Source organism: Amblyomma americanum, chromosome 2 (assembly GCF_052857255.1).
Source record: "Amblyomma americanum isolate KBUSLIRL-KWMA chromosome 2, ASM5285725v1, whole genome shotgun sequence".
Classification (NCBI taxonomy): domain Eukaryota; kingdom Metazoa; phylum Arthropoda; class Arachnida; order Ixodida; family Ixodidae; genus Amblyomma; species Amblyomma americanum.
In genome coordinates, this window is record NC_135498.1 from 122,749,142 (window position 1) to 122,771,296 (window position 22,155).

General features: G+C 46.9%; 1 protein-coding gene across 2 annotated transcripts; it reads left to right on the forward strand.

Moving 5' to 3' along the window:
- The first annotated feature begins 5,816 nt into the window (after window positions 1-5,816).
- On the forward strand, window positions 5,817-19,629 carry LOC144119046 (uncharacterized). Of its 2 annotated transcripts, XM_077651778.1 has the most exons (5): window positions 5,817-5,971; window positions 11,520-11,677; window positions 13,642-13,715; window positions 18,008-18,091; window positions 19,294-19,629. In XM_077651778.1, the coding sequence occupies exons 1-5, from the start codon at window positions 5,861-5,863 to the stop codon at window positions 19,419-19,421; spliced, it is 555 nt and encodes a 184-aa protein (XP_077507904.1). In that variant the 5' UTR covers window positions 5,817-5,860; the 3' UTR covers window positions 19,422-19,629. The 2 variants fall into 2 exon arrangements, with proteins under 2 accessions (XP_077507904.1, XP_077507905.1); XM_077651779.1 differs by lacking the exon at window positions 18,008-18,091.
- Window positions 19,630-22,155: the final 2,526 nt, after the last annotated feature.

Sequence of the window (22,155 nt, forward strand, 5' to 3'; positions counted from 1 at the left end):
TTTTCTGAACACATATTGTCGACTACGAGTAGTTTTGCGGCAATATCTCGGCATCAAAAGCAAATAAAGCTCGACATTTTTTTTTCCAATGGGAAACTGAATGCATGTTGCGTGAAATTCTAGGAGCAGATGTTTTGATTTTAGCCAAAAAATAATTATATTTTGATTAGTTCACTGCCCCTTGGCGTACACCCTTTGTATACTGCAATTCATAAGGCTGTAAAGTGAGTAACAATCACCAAATCCGAAAACTATTCCCAACATTTAATTCTTCATTCGCCTGGCTGTATAATTACGCCTTAAATTTCGCTTTTTACCCGCTCATTATTTTACCGTTTAAGGCTCGAAATATGAAAGTTAGATGATGTCTTGCAACTTAATTGGCACACAAAAACCAACGCCATATTTGAAATGAGCCTAAATTATTTAGGCTCTGCCTTTTTATTAAAAGTGGCCAAAAACAACAAAGACCGGTGTCGCCTCTTCAAACAGCCTGAGTAGTTCATTGCACACCACAGAATGTGTAAATAGAAGTAAAGTATTCTTATGCGCATCTTTAAACAAGAAAAGAATTGTAAGGAAGTGTGCTGTTTTGTCTCGTGGCTGCTCGAGTCATTGCAAAAGCACGAATGAAAGTATGATGTCCATATTTTACAGTGTATTCCTTGTACACAACCTATGTGGCCGGTTATTGCTATCTTGCTATAGTTTTGGAGATTCTGAATGGCCTTGTAAGCATGCTTCGCACCATGCGGTAGCAGCATCTTCAGCTTATTCAGCGCAGGACCAAGACATTTGATGACGGGATTTGTGCAGTCCCCCTTGGTCATTTCCTTGGACCTATACGCTTTCGCTTCACACACCGCGGTATACTCCTTGCTGTCGCTGTCAAAAAGAAGTGTGATGAAGTGCATTTTCACGTCCTGTAACTGCATCCTTTCCATGCCATGCGGTGTGCACGTCTTTTGTTTTCCTACACGGGAGAGTAGACAGCCTGCAACGCTTCCTCTCCCTCATCAAGCACTTTGTGGCCGCCAGAGCCTCAGCAGTCACAGGACAGCAGTACTGTCGACAATGGTCCCGCCATTTCATCAGCGGCGGTGCCAATGTGGCTCTTGTGTTCTTGCTTCAGAGGTCGCAGAGGGAACGTTGGCCCTCTGAGAGTTGCCACCGGGAGCTTGCGTATCCTCCTCGACAAGATTTCATTTCTTTTTTTCTGTTCGTGGGGGCCAGATGATTCTAGGTTGGAAGGCTGGCAACGCCATCAGTCCGGCTGCCACGCACCGGTTGACCCGCAGGTGCTTCTGGGAGGACAGTGTTGCTCGCGTTCCTTGCGTGCTACCCGGCGCCAGTGACCCTTCTTCCCGACACTCACAAACGCGCCACATGCGGGGGTTTCGTTGTCCGGGCTCAAGACAAAAGCCTATCTGTGCCCCCTTTCTTTCAATACTGCTCCCCGGCGTCATGCCAGCACCGGTTGGGGTCTTCGTCGTGGCCAAAAATTGGGAGTTGGTAACCATGTCTCGGCTGTTGTTGGCTGGCTTAAGAAACAGCCCTGAACAGTTGTCGGTTGGCCTTCTCAATTGGACTGTGAGACTGCACATTAGCCTCAACGTCTCATGGATGGCCATTGGGGTACCGCAAAGTCCCTGGTAAAGGAGCGCCTCCCCTCACATTTGTAGGTGGCAGAGGCAGCCTATTGGCTGCTCGCTGGATTCTGCCCCGCAGCTGCGTTGTTCCGTATCTCATTTGGCTGGAACCATGTTATACGGTTCACCTTGCAGATACTTGCAGGTTCACCCTAATCGGATGTCGACAAAAAAGTTTATGCAAAGGCAGGCGTTGGCAAGAGGCATCACACTTAGGCTGCATTAGCCCTGGATCATTGTGCCTCAGAGTAACCAGGCGCACAACTCAAGGCTCTTGGTTCTAATGAAGCGCCCGGGCCGGAGACCTACAGGCTTTGGGCATGATTAGCTGTGGGAGTTCTGGTTTTATTCATGATCGCACGGAAGTTATCGAGTGAGCCATAACATTCATGCAGTCAACCACATCGAATGCTAGCACATTGTGGTGGTCTACTAAAAGAGCCCAATGCCTCAAGCCCTTCCCCAAGGCCTCAAGCTTAGACCGTATTAGCCGTGGATAGATACCTATAGCGACCAAACGTGCAACCCTGCGTTCTTGGATCTAATAAAGGCACGCACCGGCTGGAGACATGTGGGTTTCAGCTCTCATCAACTCTGGGTTTTCATCTTTCTCAATAAACTAGAGCCAGACTAAGGTTAGGCGGACACCACGGGGAAGTGGACATGGCGTCAGACTTGGGTATTGATCCGTATTTTTGCCCGACAGGCATGCTTGAGAGGTCACAATGAATTTCGTTCTTCTTCAACACACATGCGGGTTAGGTTGCCCTACTGAAACCCTGGTTCCCATCGCGATGTCTCCCCAACAATCCCGCTTGGACTAGGTTCTGCCAAGTCTCAGCAACGTCAGTCTGACCCGCTTCCAACGCAATTAATCGCTTTGTTTTCTGCAGAGTTGTCCTTCCATCTTGACAACACCTTTTGGTCGGCGCTTCATTATTTTCGCCAATGTTGGAGGCTGCTTCGGTGACAGCAGAGTGCACTTTTTTGGCCGTGATGTGGAACGTCTTATGATCAGGTAGTATCGGTAGACCAAGAATATCACCAAAATTCAACAGCTGATCACGTCCAGCACCAATCGAACGTGCAGCCAGCGCCGCGTTCACATTGACTGCAACCTTTCTTTAATGCGGCCAGACACCCTCTCAGGGTGTATTCTCACGTTTGTGAGCCTTTTGCTTTCTACATCTTCCGCAGATAGCTGTTTTTGCCTTCTTGTTTTCTAGTGTGTGTGGGCGAGCATAGCGAACGCCGACATTGCCTGCCATGTTAAATCCCCGGTAAGTAAGCACAACGTCGCCGGTAAGGTAGTTAACCACCGGTATTAATGATTTTGTGAGATGCTTACACTTTACGTGGCAGGTCTGAGGTAACCTCGCTTTTTGTGGCAGTAGGAATATTGAAAGCTACCTATCAATAATCCGCAAGACGGTCTCTTCAGAAACATTTAAAACTGGAGTTGAGGTCTGTGTTTTCAAGGCTCAGTCGAAAACTCAGGCTGTTGTTCAGGCCATGTGAAACAAATATTTTTCAAGAGTTGAAACAGTGCAACAGACGCAATGAAGCTGGTCATTTTTGTTAATCTCTGACCTTTTTTTCCGTGCTTCTGACTGACTGTTCTACACTTCAAGCAGCACCTTTTTAATGTCCTGTGCTGTACTGGCAGTTTCTCAGTCTTACAAGGTCTTCCTTCAAGGCCCTAATGTCGCTCGTGGCCATAGCAGCCTGAATAAAAATCCCTGCATTTTACGATGTTTTCAAATAAGGAAGTTCACTCTGTTCCTCAGTTCATTTAACAGTGAGTGTGATCATTACAGTTCATCCAGTTTGATGGCGCTGGTGAAAGGGGGTGGGACGGTGGTGACCGAGGGTGGGGCTGCTGAACACTCTCAAGGTTCGCTTAAACTAAACATAAACACCCCCGATATTGGACAGCCGTCTCCGTAGCGCAGTTGGTAGAGCATCTGGCGCGAAATTCGAAGGTCGTGGGTTCGTATCCCACCGGCGGCATGTTGTTGTTTTTCTCCTGCTTATTAATCTCCCATTGTCAAAACTACGAAATAAAAAAGACATCCCCCCCTGCTTCTTGGTTGCGGTGACTGTTCTCTTCCGTCATTGAGGCGAATGGTTATTTGTGTAGTCCTCTTTTCGTGTCTATGGTGCTGTCGATCTTTTGGCTTTGACGGGACCAGCGATGCCGCTTGTATACGGGCGCAGAAGGCTATATAAATATCGCTGGATGGCGGTATTTTTCTATTCCAATCCGAGCAAGCGTTAAGCCACAGGATGTTAACTGATTTTCCCGGAAGTAGGACATCTGCTCTCGAGTGCCAAAGACTCACGTCGTTTGCTCGTAGTTTTTTGCTGTGTTCTCCTGTTGCATTTCCGGTTATTCATCAGGGAGAATCAGTTTCAACTCGAGAATTGTAAACATTGTTTCAAAAAATCCTCTAATGTCAGCTAAAGCAAGGAAAAACAGCCATACAGGTTCCACTGTGCCATAATGCACTACGTTGCTGTGTTCTTTAAAGGAGCATTCGTGGAAAGGTGATGTGGTTAACGGTCCACCTTTAGCAAAGGAAAGGCAAACAGTATGGAAATCCGGGCACCCAGTCTTTGAACGCCCACTCAAGCCGCCCCGAGTATGCAGCAGTATTCTTCAGTTGCAGCCATTCGATGTGTGATCGACGACTGCTCTAGATATTGAAATTCAATACATTGTTTACCTACCAGACGTGCATATAACAGTTTAACAGTTTTTCGACTAGTGATTAGTTTCTTTTAATGAATTATCAAATGCAGGGTGAATTTACCTTCCTTGCATGCTGTAAATTCTTTTCTTAGTCTTCTGAGACAGATGAAAAGCCTCAAACGGGAAGACTTTGGCCATGCAAGATGGCTAGAAATATTTCACATCAATTTTGACATCATTTATTTGGAACTGGCAAAATGAGCATTCAAAAGTAGGTTGCTTTCTTAGACAAGTATTTATACGCATACATAGTACCTGGCTCCTTTTAACAAATCATCTATGAATAGACAGAACATTGAATGCGGACAAAAACTGAAGTGATGCAGCAGACCATGACCACGAGAGTGTTAAACATATATAGAGAGCAATGCCAGGTTTCTTCAGCTCTAAAGATGTACAGTCAGGTGTTTCGGCCATTGTCCCGCGCAGCAAGGCAGTGAACTGTGTTAAATAGCAAACGTAAGGCCATAGCATTCGCAGTTATGGTGCGTTATATTGTTCTTGACGTCGGAGTTTACCAAGCGACGCCAGTCTTGGCGCGCAATGCCGCACGCTTGAGCGTCGTTCCAGTCTTGACCTACAGGACCTTTGCCATAGTTAACTGCAGCGAAACATCACAGATTGTATGTCTTTCTGCTGCGTTTCTGGCAGGAAGATTCAACCTCCACCGTGGAGCGTCAGAGAATCAAATACCGATGTCGTGCTCAGCAAAAGAACACCAACATTGATTTCCATATCAGCTGTTATAAAAGTTCGAATGATCTGGAGTGCATACAGATAGAGTTGTAACGGACGGTTATGGCGAAGCCCGGAGGTCAGGTGCCATTAATTCACGCATATTTTTCGTTGACGTCACAAGGTGGCGGAGACACGTCTCGGAAATCTTAACGAGTGAGATGCAAAAAAAAAAAAAACTATCCGCTTAAGGTGACCACAGGTGTTGGAAACAGCTCTTCTTTAACTGAGCAACGTGGTATCCCTTAAATTTTCCGGGAAAGCCTCGCTCTTTAAACATGTAACAAAAGAAGATAACCTTGCGAAATCCTACAAAGCAGAATTAAACCGCTTAGCGAAGCCCACTTCCCACTGTTTTCTTGCATTGCACAATATGTATATATAAATTACTCACCAATACCCATTGCATGCATTGGTAGGCCCTCCACGAAAATACACGTAATGGAAGAGGGCACTGTTGAAGACCTCCAGTGAGGCTGCCCCGAATACTTCGTCGCGTGCAGGAGAATGACTTTAAAAATATAAAATACTGTTGAAAAAGTATAAAAACAGGCCACGTGCCGCTGTTCTGGCATTGACCTCGACAGCTGCGCAAACATAAATCAGGATCCAGTGTTCTGTATCCCTTCTAGCGCAACATGTGGCTAACCTACTCGAAATCGTGTGCACGATATAAACCCCGTCGCTTGCACGCATTGCTGTGATCGCTGAGGTCGTACCAGAAATGTCGGCTGCACTTGCTGTTACAGCGGTTGTGCTCTTAGTTGGTAGCTCAGCCTGTAACTCGACGCCTGACCTCAACCCTTCACTAGGAGCCTATCAAGATGAAAGAAGCGTAAGTTTTTTGTGTGCACCTCGCAAAGATGTATTTGCCACAAATAAATCGCTCAAGTTAATCCGCCAGAATCGTTACACTAAATTCCGATACACGGCCGTCACTTCTGTCGGGATGCTCCCGTAGTCCTCTTGGTTGTTAGAGAGCATATCATTCTTTGAGCAGTGCCCTATTTTCTCTAGCGAAAAAAAGACCAAAAATTTCGACACATTTCGCTAAACTGTACGGAGCAACTTTTGGCAACTTCCATCTTTCGATGCCATCCATGCTTGTGATTCTTCGATGTGTTATGCATCTCATATAGCTGTTTCCTGTGATCACCACGTTAGACAAAGAAATTGGCATGTTGGGCAGTATTGGCAAGCCGCCTAAATTTGGTCTTTCGCAGAACAAAACTTTTCGGCATTAGCCCCAGGCCGGTAACGGCCTAGGGCAGGCACTAGAGAATTTATCAAAAACGAATGCCTTTTGAAGAAGAGTAAAGGGATCCCAATGGGAGCCAAAGAAGCTATCTGCATTTTACCATGCTAACTGTGCCAGCTTGCACTGGAAACAAATATCACCACAGTTATGATCGGTTACGTACTCAGAAGCAAACAGTTTTGAGTCATGGGAGAATTCTGATATGTATATTTGCTTCTACGGCTGTTGTGAAAAGCATGAAACTGAGCCAGAGAGAGTACAGACGTCAGCTTTTTGAGAATCTCTGCCCGCCTTCACCACTTCACGGTACCGAAAGCCTTACCTTATACCTGCTATATTATCTCTGCGCAGTCACGTACTCTCCGGGGCTTCAGCATAGTGAGGAGACTAGTGCCTCGGCCTATGCAGTGAATCGAATGTCTAGCCTGACTAGTGCGGAGTGCAGGTTAACTAACCCCAGCTTGTCTAAATTATCACGGAGCCCTCCACTACTACTCCTCCTCATCTGTTCCTCATTTCACGCCTTACTTTATCCTATGTCTCACAAAGCTCTCCTGGTGTCCGCCTAGAGTGAGGAAGTTACTGCGTCCTTTCCTCTTCTCAAAAGAAAATTTTATTATTTTCTTTTTGCTAGCGCAGAGAGGCAATTTTTGTATCACTGAGTTTCCCCGCATAAACAGTAATGGTTCAGAGACGAGCATTGCGGTTCATTTTTAACAAGCTCAGGTCCACTGATTCTCCGTCACAACTATTGGCTGACAGCCATATCTCTACATTGGAATCGCGATGAACTATAGCATGACAATTTTTTTTCGCGATGTATAACGAGTTGCTGGAATTTAACGGATGACCATACATTCAACCTAACCTGCAGCGCGCGTCTAAGCACCGTCACGCTCACAATTTGCTCACTTTCCACGCACGCACTAACTTCCTTAAAAATTGGTTTGTCCTCGAACCTTTACCCACTGGAATGGTCTCCCTCTGCATTTTTTTCCACTGATAATTTTGACCAGGCACTGCTCATGTATTTGCATCGTAATTTCCAGTGTTGTTTTTCTCTCCTTTCACCCGGTTATACTTTTCAGCGGGTTTGCCCATGCAAGTGCATTTTTGTTGTGATTACGCGAGAGCCATCATATTGTAATGCAGAAATGCCAAAATTGTTCAGCTTTGTTCCTTTTCTTTTCTCTGCTGCATATCTAACATGCAAGCGCATTTTTCTTCTGATTACATAAAGGTCATCATTTTACAATACTCAAATACCAATTTGGTAATTGTTTTTCGCTTTTTCCTTTTCTCTGTTGAATATGTCCAGCGCAAGATATGTATTCTCTACTGTTAATGGAAAGAAAATGTTTGTACAGTCGGGGTCAAAAGTCTCTGGACCAATAGTTACTCAAACGAAGCCGATAGCTTTGCTATTAGCCGGTGGCTGGAGACGGCACCAGTGGAGGCGAAAGGCAAAATTTTGTTCTTCTATCTCCACAAGTGTGGTATCCAGGCACCGGCTAATAGCAGAGCTATTGGCTTCGGTTCAGAAATGCATCTCAGCACTAAACACACCGCATTTCACATCGTCACGATAAAAAGAGCAGTCGAAAAGCGTCGAACAAATGGCTGCGGTAGCCAGCGCTAGCAGCCTTACCACCGTACTGGCCTCCGCGGCTTCGGCTATGCAGGCCGTACTGAACGCGGTTATGCTTAAATTGAGGCCGCTTTTCCCAGAATTCACTTTCACAGCATATTTGAGGCTTGTATCTTGTCGAAGAGTTTGATGTAAACTGCAGGTTGCATATTAGAAGGATGATATGAATGTTTCAGACACCACCCGTGGAATTCAGGCGAAGACAAGACTGTGATCAAGCTGTCACTCGATAAGTATAAACAAACAATATGGCTGGTTTTACGAGCCAAGACGATACCGCGACAACACTGAGCAGGTGGCTCCAACCGAGATAATTTAGTAGGAGGTAGTTTAATAGGAAGGGTTCCAGCTACCCAAAACGCGTTCAGAGGCGTACGAGGACGCCAGTCAAATCCGACCAGGTGGTTCGAGATATCTCCAAGCGATTTCTTGGTACGGATGGAACTGCGCGGTTTTTCCAATGGCCGTAGCAAACTGCTTGAGCCAGATTTTCAACACCACGATAAGCGCTCTAAGCTGTCTGAATGCGCGTAGGGAGATTTGTTGGCGGGCGAGTTAGCGCACTGGCGGTCCGTTCAGACTTACGCGTAAATAGTGCGGAACAAACTTAAAGCAAACTTAAAGCAGATAAGCTGGATGAGCGGCCATTGAATTAGCTCCCGTGAGGAGTTCGGCAAAATTTATTCCGGTTTCGAAAAGGAATGAAAACAGGCGATGTCATTGCTACACCTATGAAAAATATACAAAAGAAGCACCGATAAAAAAAGGTGTAGTCAAGATGACCGATCCGTGATCTGGCGGTGGAGATGTGCCGATCAGCGCTACAGGACGACGAAGGGCTGTGCAAGGAGACCTATCGACCTACTGGACCTGTTGAAGCCAATGCAGTTTTGCCTGAAAAACACCTACTTCATCTTTCGGGGCACTGTCTATAAACAAGTTCACGGCACTGCCATGGGAGCATCTATCTGTGCCACAACTGCAAACCTGACAATAGAAACACTGGAAAACCGCGCTTTGGCGTCGTTCAAGCTATGCCCGAAGGTCTTTCTGCGGTACTTTGATGACTGCTTTTGTATAATAAAAAAGAATGCCTTGACTGCTTTCACGAACCATCTGTACAGCATGGAAGATTCTATTCAGTTTACTATCGGGGAGGAGATCTCTAGCCGCCTGCTTTTTCGGGACGTCAAGGTTGAGCGAAGTGATGTCCGCCTATCATTGAAGGTGCATAGAAAGGACACGCACATAGGCCGGTACCTTCATTTTAATTCGATCCATCCAACGTTCCACAGGCGCTCCGTCGCTGCTACCCTCGTCCGACGTGCGGAAAAAATATGGTCGAAACCTGAAGATAAAGCCTCTGACCTACGCCTAGTTCGCCACGAGCTCAACAAATGCGGCTACCCAAAGGACATCGTGGACGCTGTTATACGACAGACAGAGAGACCATTTCATCCCGTTGGCGTTCCTTGCCGTGCCCGAGCTGCAATACTTTATGTGCCAGGCATGAGGGCGTCATTGGCCCGCGTTTTTCGCACCTACGATGTGCATATAGCTAATGTTCCAGCGTGCAAGGTTCGTCACTAGGTGGTGGTTGTAAAAGACAAGCTGAAAAAGGAAGAGTTTCGTGGCGTAATTTATAAAATCCTTTGCTCAGACTGCGTTTACTCCTACATAGGGGACAGCGGAAACCACAAGAATGATGATAGAAGCAAAACAAAGAGGTCGCTTCCAACGCACTTGCTGAACACGTTGAAAATGCGAAGCACGGTATCGCTTTGGAAGAAGCGGCAGTTATGGGCCGTGAGAAAATCTGGATGTCCCGCCAATATCTGGAGTCCTTGATTATCCAGACAACAGATCACACGCTAAACAGCAACATCGGCAATCTACTGCCCACGTACGCTAGATGCCTGCGGCGATTAGTACAATGTACTTGAGCGTTGTGTCTGAAATTTTTCCTTCAGTGAACAAGGCTTCCGTGTGGGATTCGAAACGTATCTGTTACCTTGACTACACATTTATGGTCGGCGCTTCTTTATTTATTTTTCACATGTATTCACCCTACCAGACGAGACGTCGTCAAACCTTAGATTTCATCATTGGTATATCTCGTCGCATAACGCACAATAGATGTCAACACGTTCCAGGTATATTCCTACACAATGAAATTCATTTCGAGCTTGGGAGTGCAATCAGCACATGTTGTAATGAAATTTGACGATGTCCTATTGAAAAGTTCACTTCGCCGAATTAAGGCTCACTGCTGGGCCAAGCCGTACCAGAGAAAATCTAAGGGTGGCCCACCAGTGGGTCTCGACGCACAGGGATTAGGACTTTGAAAGTCGCTGGCCCAATGAACCTGTTGAAATACGCAATCGCTTTGCCTATGTCTACGTACCCTATCGGGGATGTTTAAGAAATCGACGCGACGCCGTAATGGTGCCACGAACTGGGCACGCTGAACTGCGTCGTTTCTTCGCCGGCACATTCAGACGTTGCAGTCAGAGTTTTGCTGTAACAGTACTTACTGGGAGCGCTGTTACATCGAAGTCTGCAAGCTATCGAGATAGAAGAGCCGCTAAGCATGACTGCATGCTTTTCTGGCGAGAGCGGTACAGAGAATACATGCGAATAGGAGGTTTCCAAGCTGCAGTAAAGCTCCACCTGGCCTATGCCTACACGATGCTTATTAGGGACTGATGATATCACCTTAAAAAGATGGTTTGTCTGAATTGGGGGGCCCTATGTAAATGCGAGAGGCTATATTTTAAAGAATAGACATTGCTGAACACACTTGACTAACGTGCACATTTTTTTAAATTTTTCATTTGTACATACTGCAGGGCCTACAGGGGCTATCGCAGGAGTGGACCTATGCATTCAAAACTAAATACACGGTAGTAAAAATTAAAAAGATCAAAGTTGAAAACATAGGGAACATTACACACATTGGGAGCATGAGTAGAGTAAATAAAGTTATTACGAATCACTTCTGACCTGTATAAATCTGTCTATTGGGATGGAACGCGCTGGACGGGGCAATGCATTCCAGTGTTCAATATTGCGCGAAAGAAACTATTTAAAAACATTGGTATGAGCAAAGTGCGAAGAGATTTGTGAAGCCCGGAATGTATACTCAGGGTCACCAGTGCTCGTATCGTACGCTTAAATTAGCTGAATTAGGAACCCGTTCTGGTTCTGGTTCAGGTGTTCGCTGCTCTTTGGCCTTAGATGCCGTTGCGCCAAAAATACACCTAATATCATCATCAGGTTCTGGAACATCCCTACTCTAATTCCCTCCTCTAATTCAGCGGAAATTCACAGTTTCTATAACACGCCTACCTGAACGAGTGCCCGACAAACCGAGGGCTGTATTTTTTCATCCTATGTTTTAGGAGCTACGAGCAAAGCGGGTTTAATATCCCAGTGTGGTGTGATGAAATGTGCTCATTTCTTTTTATTACGTTTCAGTGTTTTCCTTTCAAGTCCAACCTGCACCAGATCTATAGAAACTTTGAGAGCGACCCTTACTTCGGAGGTGAAGCGAAGTGCCTAAGGACCGGCCCGACGGGGCCCCTCGTTGACTCGCCACTTAATACAACCTTTGAATATGGCTCTGATGGCAAAATGTAAGCGCTTCCGTTTTGCTGACTCTTCTTGTGCAGAAACAGAACTACAGGTATTTTAGCTGTTTTATGGTCGCATTTGTTAACAGCATGGTTATTATACTGCGGCGCTGTCGAAGCAAAAATTCGACAGCGAAAACAACGTGACTTTAAGTAAACCCGCCGCGGTGGCTCAGTGGTTAGGGCGCTCGGATACTGATCCGTAGTTCCCGGGTTCGAACCCGACCGCGGTGGCTGCGTTTTTATGAAGGCAAAACGCTACGGCGCCCGTGTGCTGTGCGATGTCAGTGCAAGTTAAAGATCCCCAGGTGGTGTCGAAATTATTCCGGAGCCCTCCGCTACGGCACATCTTTCTTCCTTTCTTCTTTCACTCCTTCTTTTATCCCGTCCCTTACGGCGCGGTTCAGGTGTCCAACGATATATGAGACAGATACTGCGCCAGTTCCGTCCCCCCCCCCCCCAAAAAAAAAAAAACACCAAAAACCAATTAAGTAAACTGTGGCTAAGGGATATCTGTCACATGAAGCGCAATAAATGTATATGGTTATAACCTACAGGCTTTATGTGTCTGAGTACTTTATATTTTCTTATCAGTCTTATATGCCCTAATTTTTCAATGTAACATAGGCATGAATTGGTGCCTAAAACTCCCCCGAAGGAAGTTTGGAACGCTGTTATTCCGAAAACCGTTGGTGCGGTTCCTGTGATTTTGGGTGTAAACGGCAGAACCCTAACTATAGAACAGTGTTCCGAATAATGTAACAGCCACTTCACAGAAGTATTTTTGGACGAATTGCCATTTAAAACCCACTGCTGCTTCCTGAGGCCGATACCCAGATTCATTTTTCACGGATTCACATATCAGCACTTCGCGTGGCTCGTGCAATTGAACACCTAACCCACCACAATAGCCAAGGACCCGATGGCATGAATGCGAAACTTGAAAACCTGCCAACACGCAGCTTTCCTGCTATCTCTCATTTTCCAACAGTCACTGGATACGGCATGTGTGCCCTGACGATTTAAGGTCTGCTTATGTAATCCCAGTAAATAGAACTGGAGGCAGATCAGTTCCTAAATTCTACAGGCTGTTTTCACTGACCTAAATATCTTGCAAGCGGACTCCGGCGTATCTACTCTCCTTTGGTCCGAGTTTTGATGTCTTATCTACGCAGGATTTTCTTGTAGCAGTTATTGGAAAAACACATGCTATCGTCTCGTCGCGAATTATTTGACTAATGCGTATGCTGCGCATTTATAGCAGTTTTTCGGAGATAGCAAGAGGCCCCTTTCCTTGCATCGCATTCACTTGCTTGTGGACCGTTTCCTCATCAGCAGTTTTTCGGAGATAGCAAGAGGCCCCTTTCCTTGCATCGCATTCACTTGCTTGTGGACCGTTTCCTCATCATTGTATATGAAGTACTGCCGAAGTAAAAGAGTTCATACGCAAGGGAACGTGATGCTATAAAAAATGGGACCAACATGAATGAACTGTTTTACACTGGCAGTGCTTGGTATTCAAAGGGGAGGAAGCGGTCCATACGCAGCGGAATACGGCGGAAAAAGGGGGATCTATGTGAATGAACTGTTTTATTTTCCCAATACCTCTTATCCAAAGATTAGAAAACGGTCGATAAGGAAGAGAACACGACGCATTAAAAAATGGGACCTAAGTGAATGAACTGCTTTACTTTAGCAGAGCTACTTGATATCCAAAGATGATGAAGCGGCCGAAATGGAAGTGAATGCGGCGCAAAAAAAAAAGAGACTTGTGTGAATGAACTGCTTTAATTTGGCAGTACTTGATATCCTAAAATGAGGAAATGGTCCATACTGAAGTGTATTTGTGGCGAAAAAATAGAACCTATGTGAATGTGCATGTATTTTTTTTAGCAAGAACACTACAATTTACAACTTGAGGAACTGCTTCATAAATGTACCGCCTTGTTGTCTTGATCTTCTTCTAGTAACTTCCTCACGACTATAACGTCGTCACCGGGCTACACTGCCGGGAATGTGGTCCACTTGCAGCCTCTAGATGGTAAGTTATGTCTGACAGCTGACCCTGATAAGCGTAATGCGAGGAAGCGAATAAGGTCCATGCCGGTGTGTGGCTTCAGGCGGGGACACAAGCATTGAGATATATTGGTATTATTGTATAGTGACAGAGGTATGCGAAATTTTTGAACTCTCGCATACTTTTAGCGCGAAAAAATACTTCAAAATGATGTTTACGCGCTATGTAAGAGCCCAAACATAAATAGACAAAACGACGCACACAATGTTGTGCTTGCAGTGCGCTTCTTTCTACCCATTTGTGTCTTGGTTCAAAAGCAGCGCGTACATTTCAGTTATGGTCAACCAACTTTCCCGTGCGTTCGCCTTACTTCAAGAAAATAGTTTTTAGCAGCTGTCAGTGCTGACATTGGAAGCTGAAAAGCTCATATCCACTATCGGAGATAGGCGAACGGTTGGCTGCGTGCCGATTATTCGAAGAGAGATTTAAAAGTGTCACAGGCTCAAGTACAGGTCTACTGAATAAGATCTGTTCGAAAGCAAACTTAAAAGTGGCAGACACAAAAGCTATAATGAACTGAATATGGTGAGTGTGATTTGAGGAACATGGATTATTAACAAAAATCGGAAGGGTTAGTCAGCAGGGGTCATAATGCAGAGAAAACAGCAGCCGAATCTAATTTTGGCTGAACAGCTTCCTCTGTACTTGAAGGAAATTATGCGTGCTCGACTTGATGCCATTGCGGCTGCATCCCAGAGTTAAGGCCCCAGGGTATACTGTCTCGAGGGATGAGGTTCTACTTTGATGGTTTAAGCGATTTGCCGAACTATTTCTAATGAGGAAGCCATGGAGAAACGAGGGCTTGAAACGTTCCGAACACTACGGTTCAGCTCATCGCAAGCATAGGTGACAGACCGGCGGTTCAAATCTGAATGGGGAAAATTTGCATTGTGGAGAACTTTGCAGCTGCCATAATCGGGTAAGGCGCCCTCCCCCCATCGCTTGCACCTGCGGAGATAGAGTTCGGCCGTACTTATGAGAGGAATTCAAGCAACATTGAGCGAATTCTTGAATGAGTGCGTGCCCCAGAAATGCAGGGGCAGTGAGGTCAGACTAAAAAGTCGCAGCAGCAACGGAACTCCTTCAACGGAATGTCAGCGGCCTCAATCAAATATAACCAGTTTTGGCCGGCCGCAAACAGTGAACGAAAAAGCGTGCATGGGTTGGGTCTGAACTGGTGGTCATGACACACAAAGAGAGAAAACCACATTGATGGGTCAAGATGGATCAAGGAGTTGAGGACTCGGAAGCTGAGGACCTAGGAGCGGAGAGAATATTCCTCAACCCTGCCTGTTAAAGAATAGATACAAAAATTCTGTTGTTACGATTTTTTTTAGTATTTTTGCCATGAACTTGTAGCAAAAACAAACTTTTGTAGTAACCCAAAATTTTCTGTCATAATGTGCTGTATGTTGTTGTAGCGAGAGAACTACAGAAAAACACAGCAGATAAATCTGACTAATACAAAACTACAAAATATTTTGCGCACAGCATGTTTACTCAGAGCGGCCTCTCAGGCTGGCAGTGGTCCTGCTCGGCCTATCATTCATCTTTGGAGGCCCCTCACGGCGGAGCCCTTGTTGCAGTGTGTTGGAACTACTGCGCGCCTCAAGGCGGTTTTTCCAAGATTGCGCCCAAAATAGAATGGGAGGTATCGGAAATGGTATATGCAGCATGGGTTGCCGATTTTTATGTGAAAAGGTGAAGAATCGGTATAATCCGGTTTTTTTCACAATGCCGCTCTGCACATGCGTCCTTTACAAGCTCCACTGGCTGAAAATGAGACTGCCTGCTGTTACTGCGCATGTGTTGTTCATCTTAGTGACAGGCTCATGCGACAGATGGCGGCAGCTGCCTAGCACACGCACTTGTCACTTCACAGGCGCAGCTGGCTCTTCGCGGAACAAGATCGCGCGTGCGTCTCCCACGTGCGTTCTTTTTCAATATGCAACAGATAAATTTTCGTCATTCCCCAGAGGGCGCGCATCTTGTGAAAAAGGTGGATTCACACGCTTCCTTTTCGAACCAAGCATCGTGCTATTCGTGTGGCTCGTATTTCGAGAACTGCTGCGAGAGTAGTGTTGTAGCGGCGCTGGCATCGCCAGAGGCGCTGATAAAGAAGATCTGACTCGTGCAACACAGAAGTGACTGAACGCTTTCGGCAACCGGCCTGGCGAGCAACGTCGACAGCCCGCTCCGCCGGCTCACCAGCCCCGGCTACCGGAACTGCAAATAAATGTGGATCACCCCCCACATCTGGTGACTACGGACGACAGCCCCGACGCACGCAACGCTGCTCCCACCGGCTCTGCGCTCCTGCTCGTCCCGTCCCTCCACTTCGCCTTGCCGCTGCACGGCCGCGGTTCGCACCCGGCTTGAGGCATCTTTTCATCGCCATGTACGCGCCTACCAACGCATCTGGTCAGCTCCTTCAGCCGCATCCACGCTCCTTCCTTCCTCGGCTGCCCGGCATGCCCGCTTTTTATGCCAGGGACCCTGTTTAGTGGCTGGCGCTGCTGTACTCGCACTTTCATGCCAACAACGTGTCCAGCCAGGTGCTGTGCTATCAGCACGCCAGCCGCGAACTCCCACCCGGTCTCATGGCACAGCTGCGGTTGCCGCCTCCCGGTCCCGACATATACGCCGATTTAAAGGGCCTGACGGTGTTTTTTGGCTTGGAGCTCCCGCCGACTCTCTGCGCTCCTGTTCCCGATTCAGCAGCTGCGCCACTACTCGACCCACCTCCCCCGGCCGCATTCCCTACCCGAGCTGTTTCGGTTTTCCCTCCGCCTACTCCTACGTCGGCGCTTCTCCCCACACTGGTCTCTCCAGTATCGCCGCCACCGTACGTGCCCTCACCCACTGTTCGGCAAGTGCCACGTGATCCCGCGTCAGTCTCTTGCCCACCTTCACACCCAGCTGCCTTGTACTACACCACGGTCTCTCCCAAGTTTGCTCCAACGGCCCCCACGGACGGCCATCCACCTGCGAGCTCCCGTCTCTGGGCGCCTCCTGCCCAGGCCTGCTTCCCAGCTGTGGCGCCTGCCCTTGGACCATCACCAGAACAACCCTATCTTGACCCGGGCCTCAACACGCTACTAGTCCCACGTTCGTCTGCCGCCTCCAGCCCAACCACAGTGAGCCCAACTGCCCTTCCTGTCCCCTGCCCACCTGGCGTTTTCCCACGTGCCTGTGCCACTGCGACAGACGAGACACCCACAGAACGTGGTGGCATGCTTGCGACTCATTACAGCATGCCTCATCCTATACTGCCAATGTACTGCGCACTACCGGTTCCTTCCAATTCTGACCCCTACGTCCAGGACTTTTGCCCTCTCTTACCAGCAAGCGGCCAGAACGCCCCAGTGGCATTGCTTTTGCATACAGCCGGTGCACACCGTCGCCTGCTTCGACTACTTCCTGACAACGCAGCCCGGGCCCCACGCAACAGACTTGAAGCACAGTTCCGTCCGTCGTGGTTTCACCGTCGCCAGCGGCGGAGGCATCGCCTTCATTTCTACGGATGCGGTTTCCGCACGCCAAACCTTCGTCCGCACCGACTGGGCCAGCCCACATCGCATATCTCCCGTTCATACCCACGCGGCTGCATTTTCTGTATCAGCATTTCCGGCCCACTTCAACCCAACTGCCGGCCCCACCCGTAGGCCGGACGACCGAAGCATGCTTAGCTCGCCTCCCCTACCTCGATGACTTTTCCTGCCTGTTGCTTCCTTCATCATTCCCATCCTTTGGCTCCCCTCGCCCTTTTCGAAGCAGCCAGGCTCGACAGCCCGAGGTCGTTTCTCCCGCCCGACAGCCTTCCCGATGTCTGACCCGAACTTCACTGACATGAAGAAACTTGTACATACCATTATTTTTTTCTTTTATCGCGCATCGTGCTAGGGGAGGGGGGTGGAGAGCATCTGTAGCGGCGCTGGCATCGCCAGCGGCGCTGATGAAGATCTCGCTCGTGCAACATAGAACGCTTTCGGGAATCGGCCTGGCCAGCAACGTCGACAGCCCGCTCCGTCGGCTACCGGGACCATCCAATAAATGTGGATCACCCTTCCACAGTGTTTGCCGCCCAATTTCTTTGCCGGCATCAGTGTCACGCGTGTTTAGCTCGTAGGCGACAGAGGCAAACGGGCTGCTTCATCCAGAGACGCTGTCTTCCGAGGCAGAGTGTGTTTTTTCTCGTGACTTGAAAAACTTCCAGTACCGATTGCACTAACGTCGTGTTTGTTTCTTTTCTGCAGAGAGTCTGGAGGCCTTTAACTTCACTGTAGCTTACAGGGACTGCCAGAGGTGCAAGGTATTTCGTCACAGCTACATAGAGAACGGTAAACAAAATAGCACGGAAACATTTTGCATGCATTGAATAGTTCATTTCAACTTGCGGCCTTGCCCACACCGGGGTAGCTAGCTAGAGTTAGATTATATTAGTTGACTTATCGGCGACCCTTCACCTCACGCGCTGCAGGCATCCAGTGGTCCATGAGATGCAGTTTTATTGAAGTATATTTACGTCATCGTTCAGTGTACTTGTATGGTTTCTAGAGAGCGGGCAATAAAGGAGCGAAGAAAACGTTTTTTCACATAGTCTTCACCATCAACAGCAAGAAAAATGTCGCTGCGCGGAAAAAAATAGCTCCTTTGATTGGCAGGTTTCAGATGTTCCTTTTACAGATTGTTACAAACATCGGTGGACGCGGTCCTTAAACCGATTCACGGCGGCGATGTGTATGTCAAATATAGAACCTTTGCGCTCACAACCACAGGCGTTATTATGAATGTGCAGCCTGTCTTGAGTGTATTTTCAAAACAAGCCTCATGATCTGATGCCATCGCTTCGGAAACCGGAATGTTGATCGAAAAGCATAAAAGCCACGCTTAAGAATTCAGGAACATTGTTTTAAATTTTCCAGCAAGCACTCAGTCTTTCTTGACAGCCTTAGTTCTCAGAAAACACGGCAGCTGTAGTACCTGTGTTTCATATCCGGTTGCATGATTTCTTTTGGTCAGCTATGTTGCTACTGTCATGTAGCACTGCATGGCGGTGAGCATTACCATAGGCCCTTTTAACAGTTATTCGAAACTAAATCTGGAAGATATTTTGAGAGATAACAAGCACGTTAGTTGTAAGGTCAAGGTTTGCACTTCAGCCGGGCCAAGAACGGCAGAGTGATGTGACCTGCCCAGACTGCCACCTTAGGGAACCATATTGTTCCATTCCGACGCAAAAAAAAGACGACGAAAGGGAGACGGTACGGGTGGTCGTCCCTTCTACATCGCGACATAAAATTATCTTCATCGAAAATCAACTCGTGCAATAACCTGTACTGCTTAGATGAAAGGCCCGAAGAAATCGTGGAAGCTCCGATACATGCTGACTTGTCAGATACTGCAGTCATTGACAACTTCGACTGTGGTTTTATTCAATGTCCCCGGGAGTTTGCTTGTATTAAGCCATGTTTCATATTTAAGTACTTATTTGCAGTGTCGAGCTATGCAGAATGATTGGAGTGTTTTTCAACAAATCCAGGAGCCGGCTGCAGCTTCTGGGTGACCGATGAGGCACTTGGCGACGAGGGGACTTGCTGCGAGTTCGTGTATGAACTGCTTTGCGGCACGTCGCCCAAGTACCAGATATACAACGAGAGCTGCCAATGAAGGCCTACCGGCAAACTGACACCGCAGTGTGACTGGGAGTAATATTGCACGCCTTTCATATTTTGATTGTATCGCGTGCAAATAATTTTAGATGGGAATACTAGTTATACGTTTGTTAGAAGGCATTCTTGCTTCACCGGCGTGTGGCTTGTCTTGATGTAGCATTACCCACCGCATTTCGTTATGAAGTGCAGAATAAAATCGCAACTGAAATCAAAACACCCTTTGTTCGTAGTCAATTCTGGCGCTGTAGTCTATAAGTTGTCAGTCTTTTCGCTTGTTGGTTTGTCTTGATCAAAGGATGTCTATCTATACACTCATAGAAGGACAGTGCGCTCGCCGTGGTTGACAATGCTTGGTATCTGCGCTTGGCATCATCACAGGAACGACATCAATTTCTTATACTCACTAAAACACAACTTGCGAGGTCGACTCCCGTCATAAGCCTCTCGTGACTAACTGGGCTGCCGCCTGACACGTTGGGCAGCTGAGCAGCCTGCCATAACACCGGCTTCAGAGAAACACACAACGCCCAAATGAGGCGGATGGCCACTATGAGTGCTAGCGCACTAAAACAGCCATGCAGGTTCCACTCTTCCATTGTGAAGGGGGTACACAATGCACTACGCTGCTATCTTGTAGGAGCGCCAGTGGAATGATGAGGTTAAGAGCCATCTCTCAGCAAAGAAAAGGCAAAAAATGATGGAAATCTGGGCACTCGCTTCTTGAATCGCCGCTCGACCTGCCCCGAATATGCAAGAATAGATTTAAGTTTGAGCCATTCGACCTGTTATCGACTACTTCTGTAGATATTGCTTTACGACATCGTTTACTTACCAGACGTACATGTAACAGGTTAAGAGTTTTTGGATTCGCCATTAGTTGTGAGAATGAATTATCAAATGCAGTATGAATTTGCGTAGATCACATAACGTAAATTGTTTTCTCAGCCTTCTAAGACATAAAAAGCCTCAAACGAGGAGCATTTGGCCATGCAAGTTTAGTATAAATATTTCGCATCAGTTTGCACGTAATTTATTCAGAAGTGGCACAATAAACATTCAAACGCAGGCTGCTTTCTTAGACAAGTATTTATCTACAAACTTTATACATGACTTCTGTTAACATATAATCATTGAGTAGATAGAAAATTGAATGTTGACAAAAACTCGTTATGCAGCAGAGATTCACTATAAAACTGCAAGTGATATATACAGCAATCCCAGATTTCTTCACCTCTAAGGGAAGGCAGTTGGATGTCTTGCTGAGGAATTTCATAAATAAACAGGACTCGCCGTGATTAGAATCCAAGGAGCCTTAATTTTATTTGAATAGTTCTTACTTCATATTAAGTGCAGCATTTTTCATACATTTTATGGTGATAGGTCTAAATCAACAGTTCGAATTAAAAAAGTGCAGGCAACAAATTTTAGATGCGTATTTCTGCCATTGGAATGGGGTGCAAGACAGTTGTGTTGAATAAGTTTTAATAAAATTTTTTTTGTCATGATGTTCCACTTTCAGGAACTGAACAACGGCTGTGACGTCACAGATGATTGGTGTCACGTGAGTGATGAAAACTGCGATATAATCTATCTTCCTTCATTTTTAGTGATTCCAACCCCGGCAGGCGCGGGTAAGAGATAAGGGGGATTAAAACGAATAAAGTAGCGACCACATTGGAGTTTTCGTCCGCCGTGGTGGCTGAGTGGTTATGGCGCTCGGCTACTGGCCCGAAAGACGCGGGTTCGATCCCGGCCGTTGCGGTCGAATTTCGATGGAGGCGAAATTCTAGTGGCCCGTGTACTGTGCGATTTCAGTGCACGTTAAAGAACCCCAGGTGGTAGAAAGGTCCGGAGCCCTTCACTACTGCGTTCCTCATAGCCTGAGTTGCTTTGGGACGTTAGACCCTCATAAACCAAACCAAACATAGGAGTTTTCGTACGTCTCACGTGACCTCAATTGTCCGTTAAGTTATAGGCATCGCTAGGCCATTGAAACCGAAACTGATTATCAGAAAGGAATCAATAATAAAAATATTGGTAGCTTCTTTGTGTAATGCACGAGGCTGTTCATGTTGTCTAATATGCTATGCATAATTTCAAAGACAGGTCCTGGAACTAAAATGTTGCGTCTTCTCCTTTAGGCAAGTTTAAATTGAGGGCAGTCCACTGGAGTGGTACTTATCGTGTCTGAAGAAAATCCCAAAGGATCTAGCCCTTGCTGCACTTTGTGGCGGTCTCTTCAAAGAATGGGCTTTCACGCAGCGCTGTTGCCTCAAGCATCGAGCCAAGGAAGTGATTGAATACGTCCAGGAACTAGTTCCTGTCATTGGTGATACCTTGCAGGACAGTTCCTAGCTATATTTAACGACGGTACGATCACTATGCCGATTCCTTCGGCTTGTTAATTTCCTCGTGGCAGCCGCAAATACATCCTATTGTGTTTTTAGGCCCCTTTCCGGCCCTTTTTTCCGGGAGCCCTGTATTGTTGCGCTCCTACAGCGGAAAGAAATCCGGAAAGAGAACCAGGAAATCTCCACAAAGCACATGGTCCTCACCGTTGCCTCCAGCAAACTGCCCTACTCAGTACACATAAGATACTTAAAAACATCTGTCGGTACGTACATCTGCAACCCCCGCGCCTGCTTCAGGTGCCGACGGTTTGGCCAGGGCTCGCTGAGCTACCATGGACAAGAAACGTGCGCGAAATGCTCCGCCAACGATCATATCTC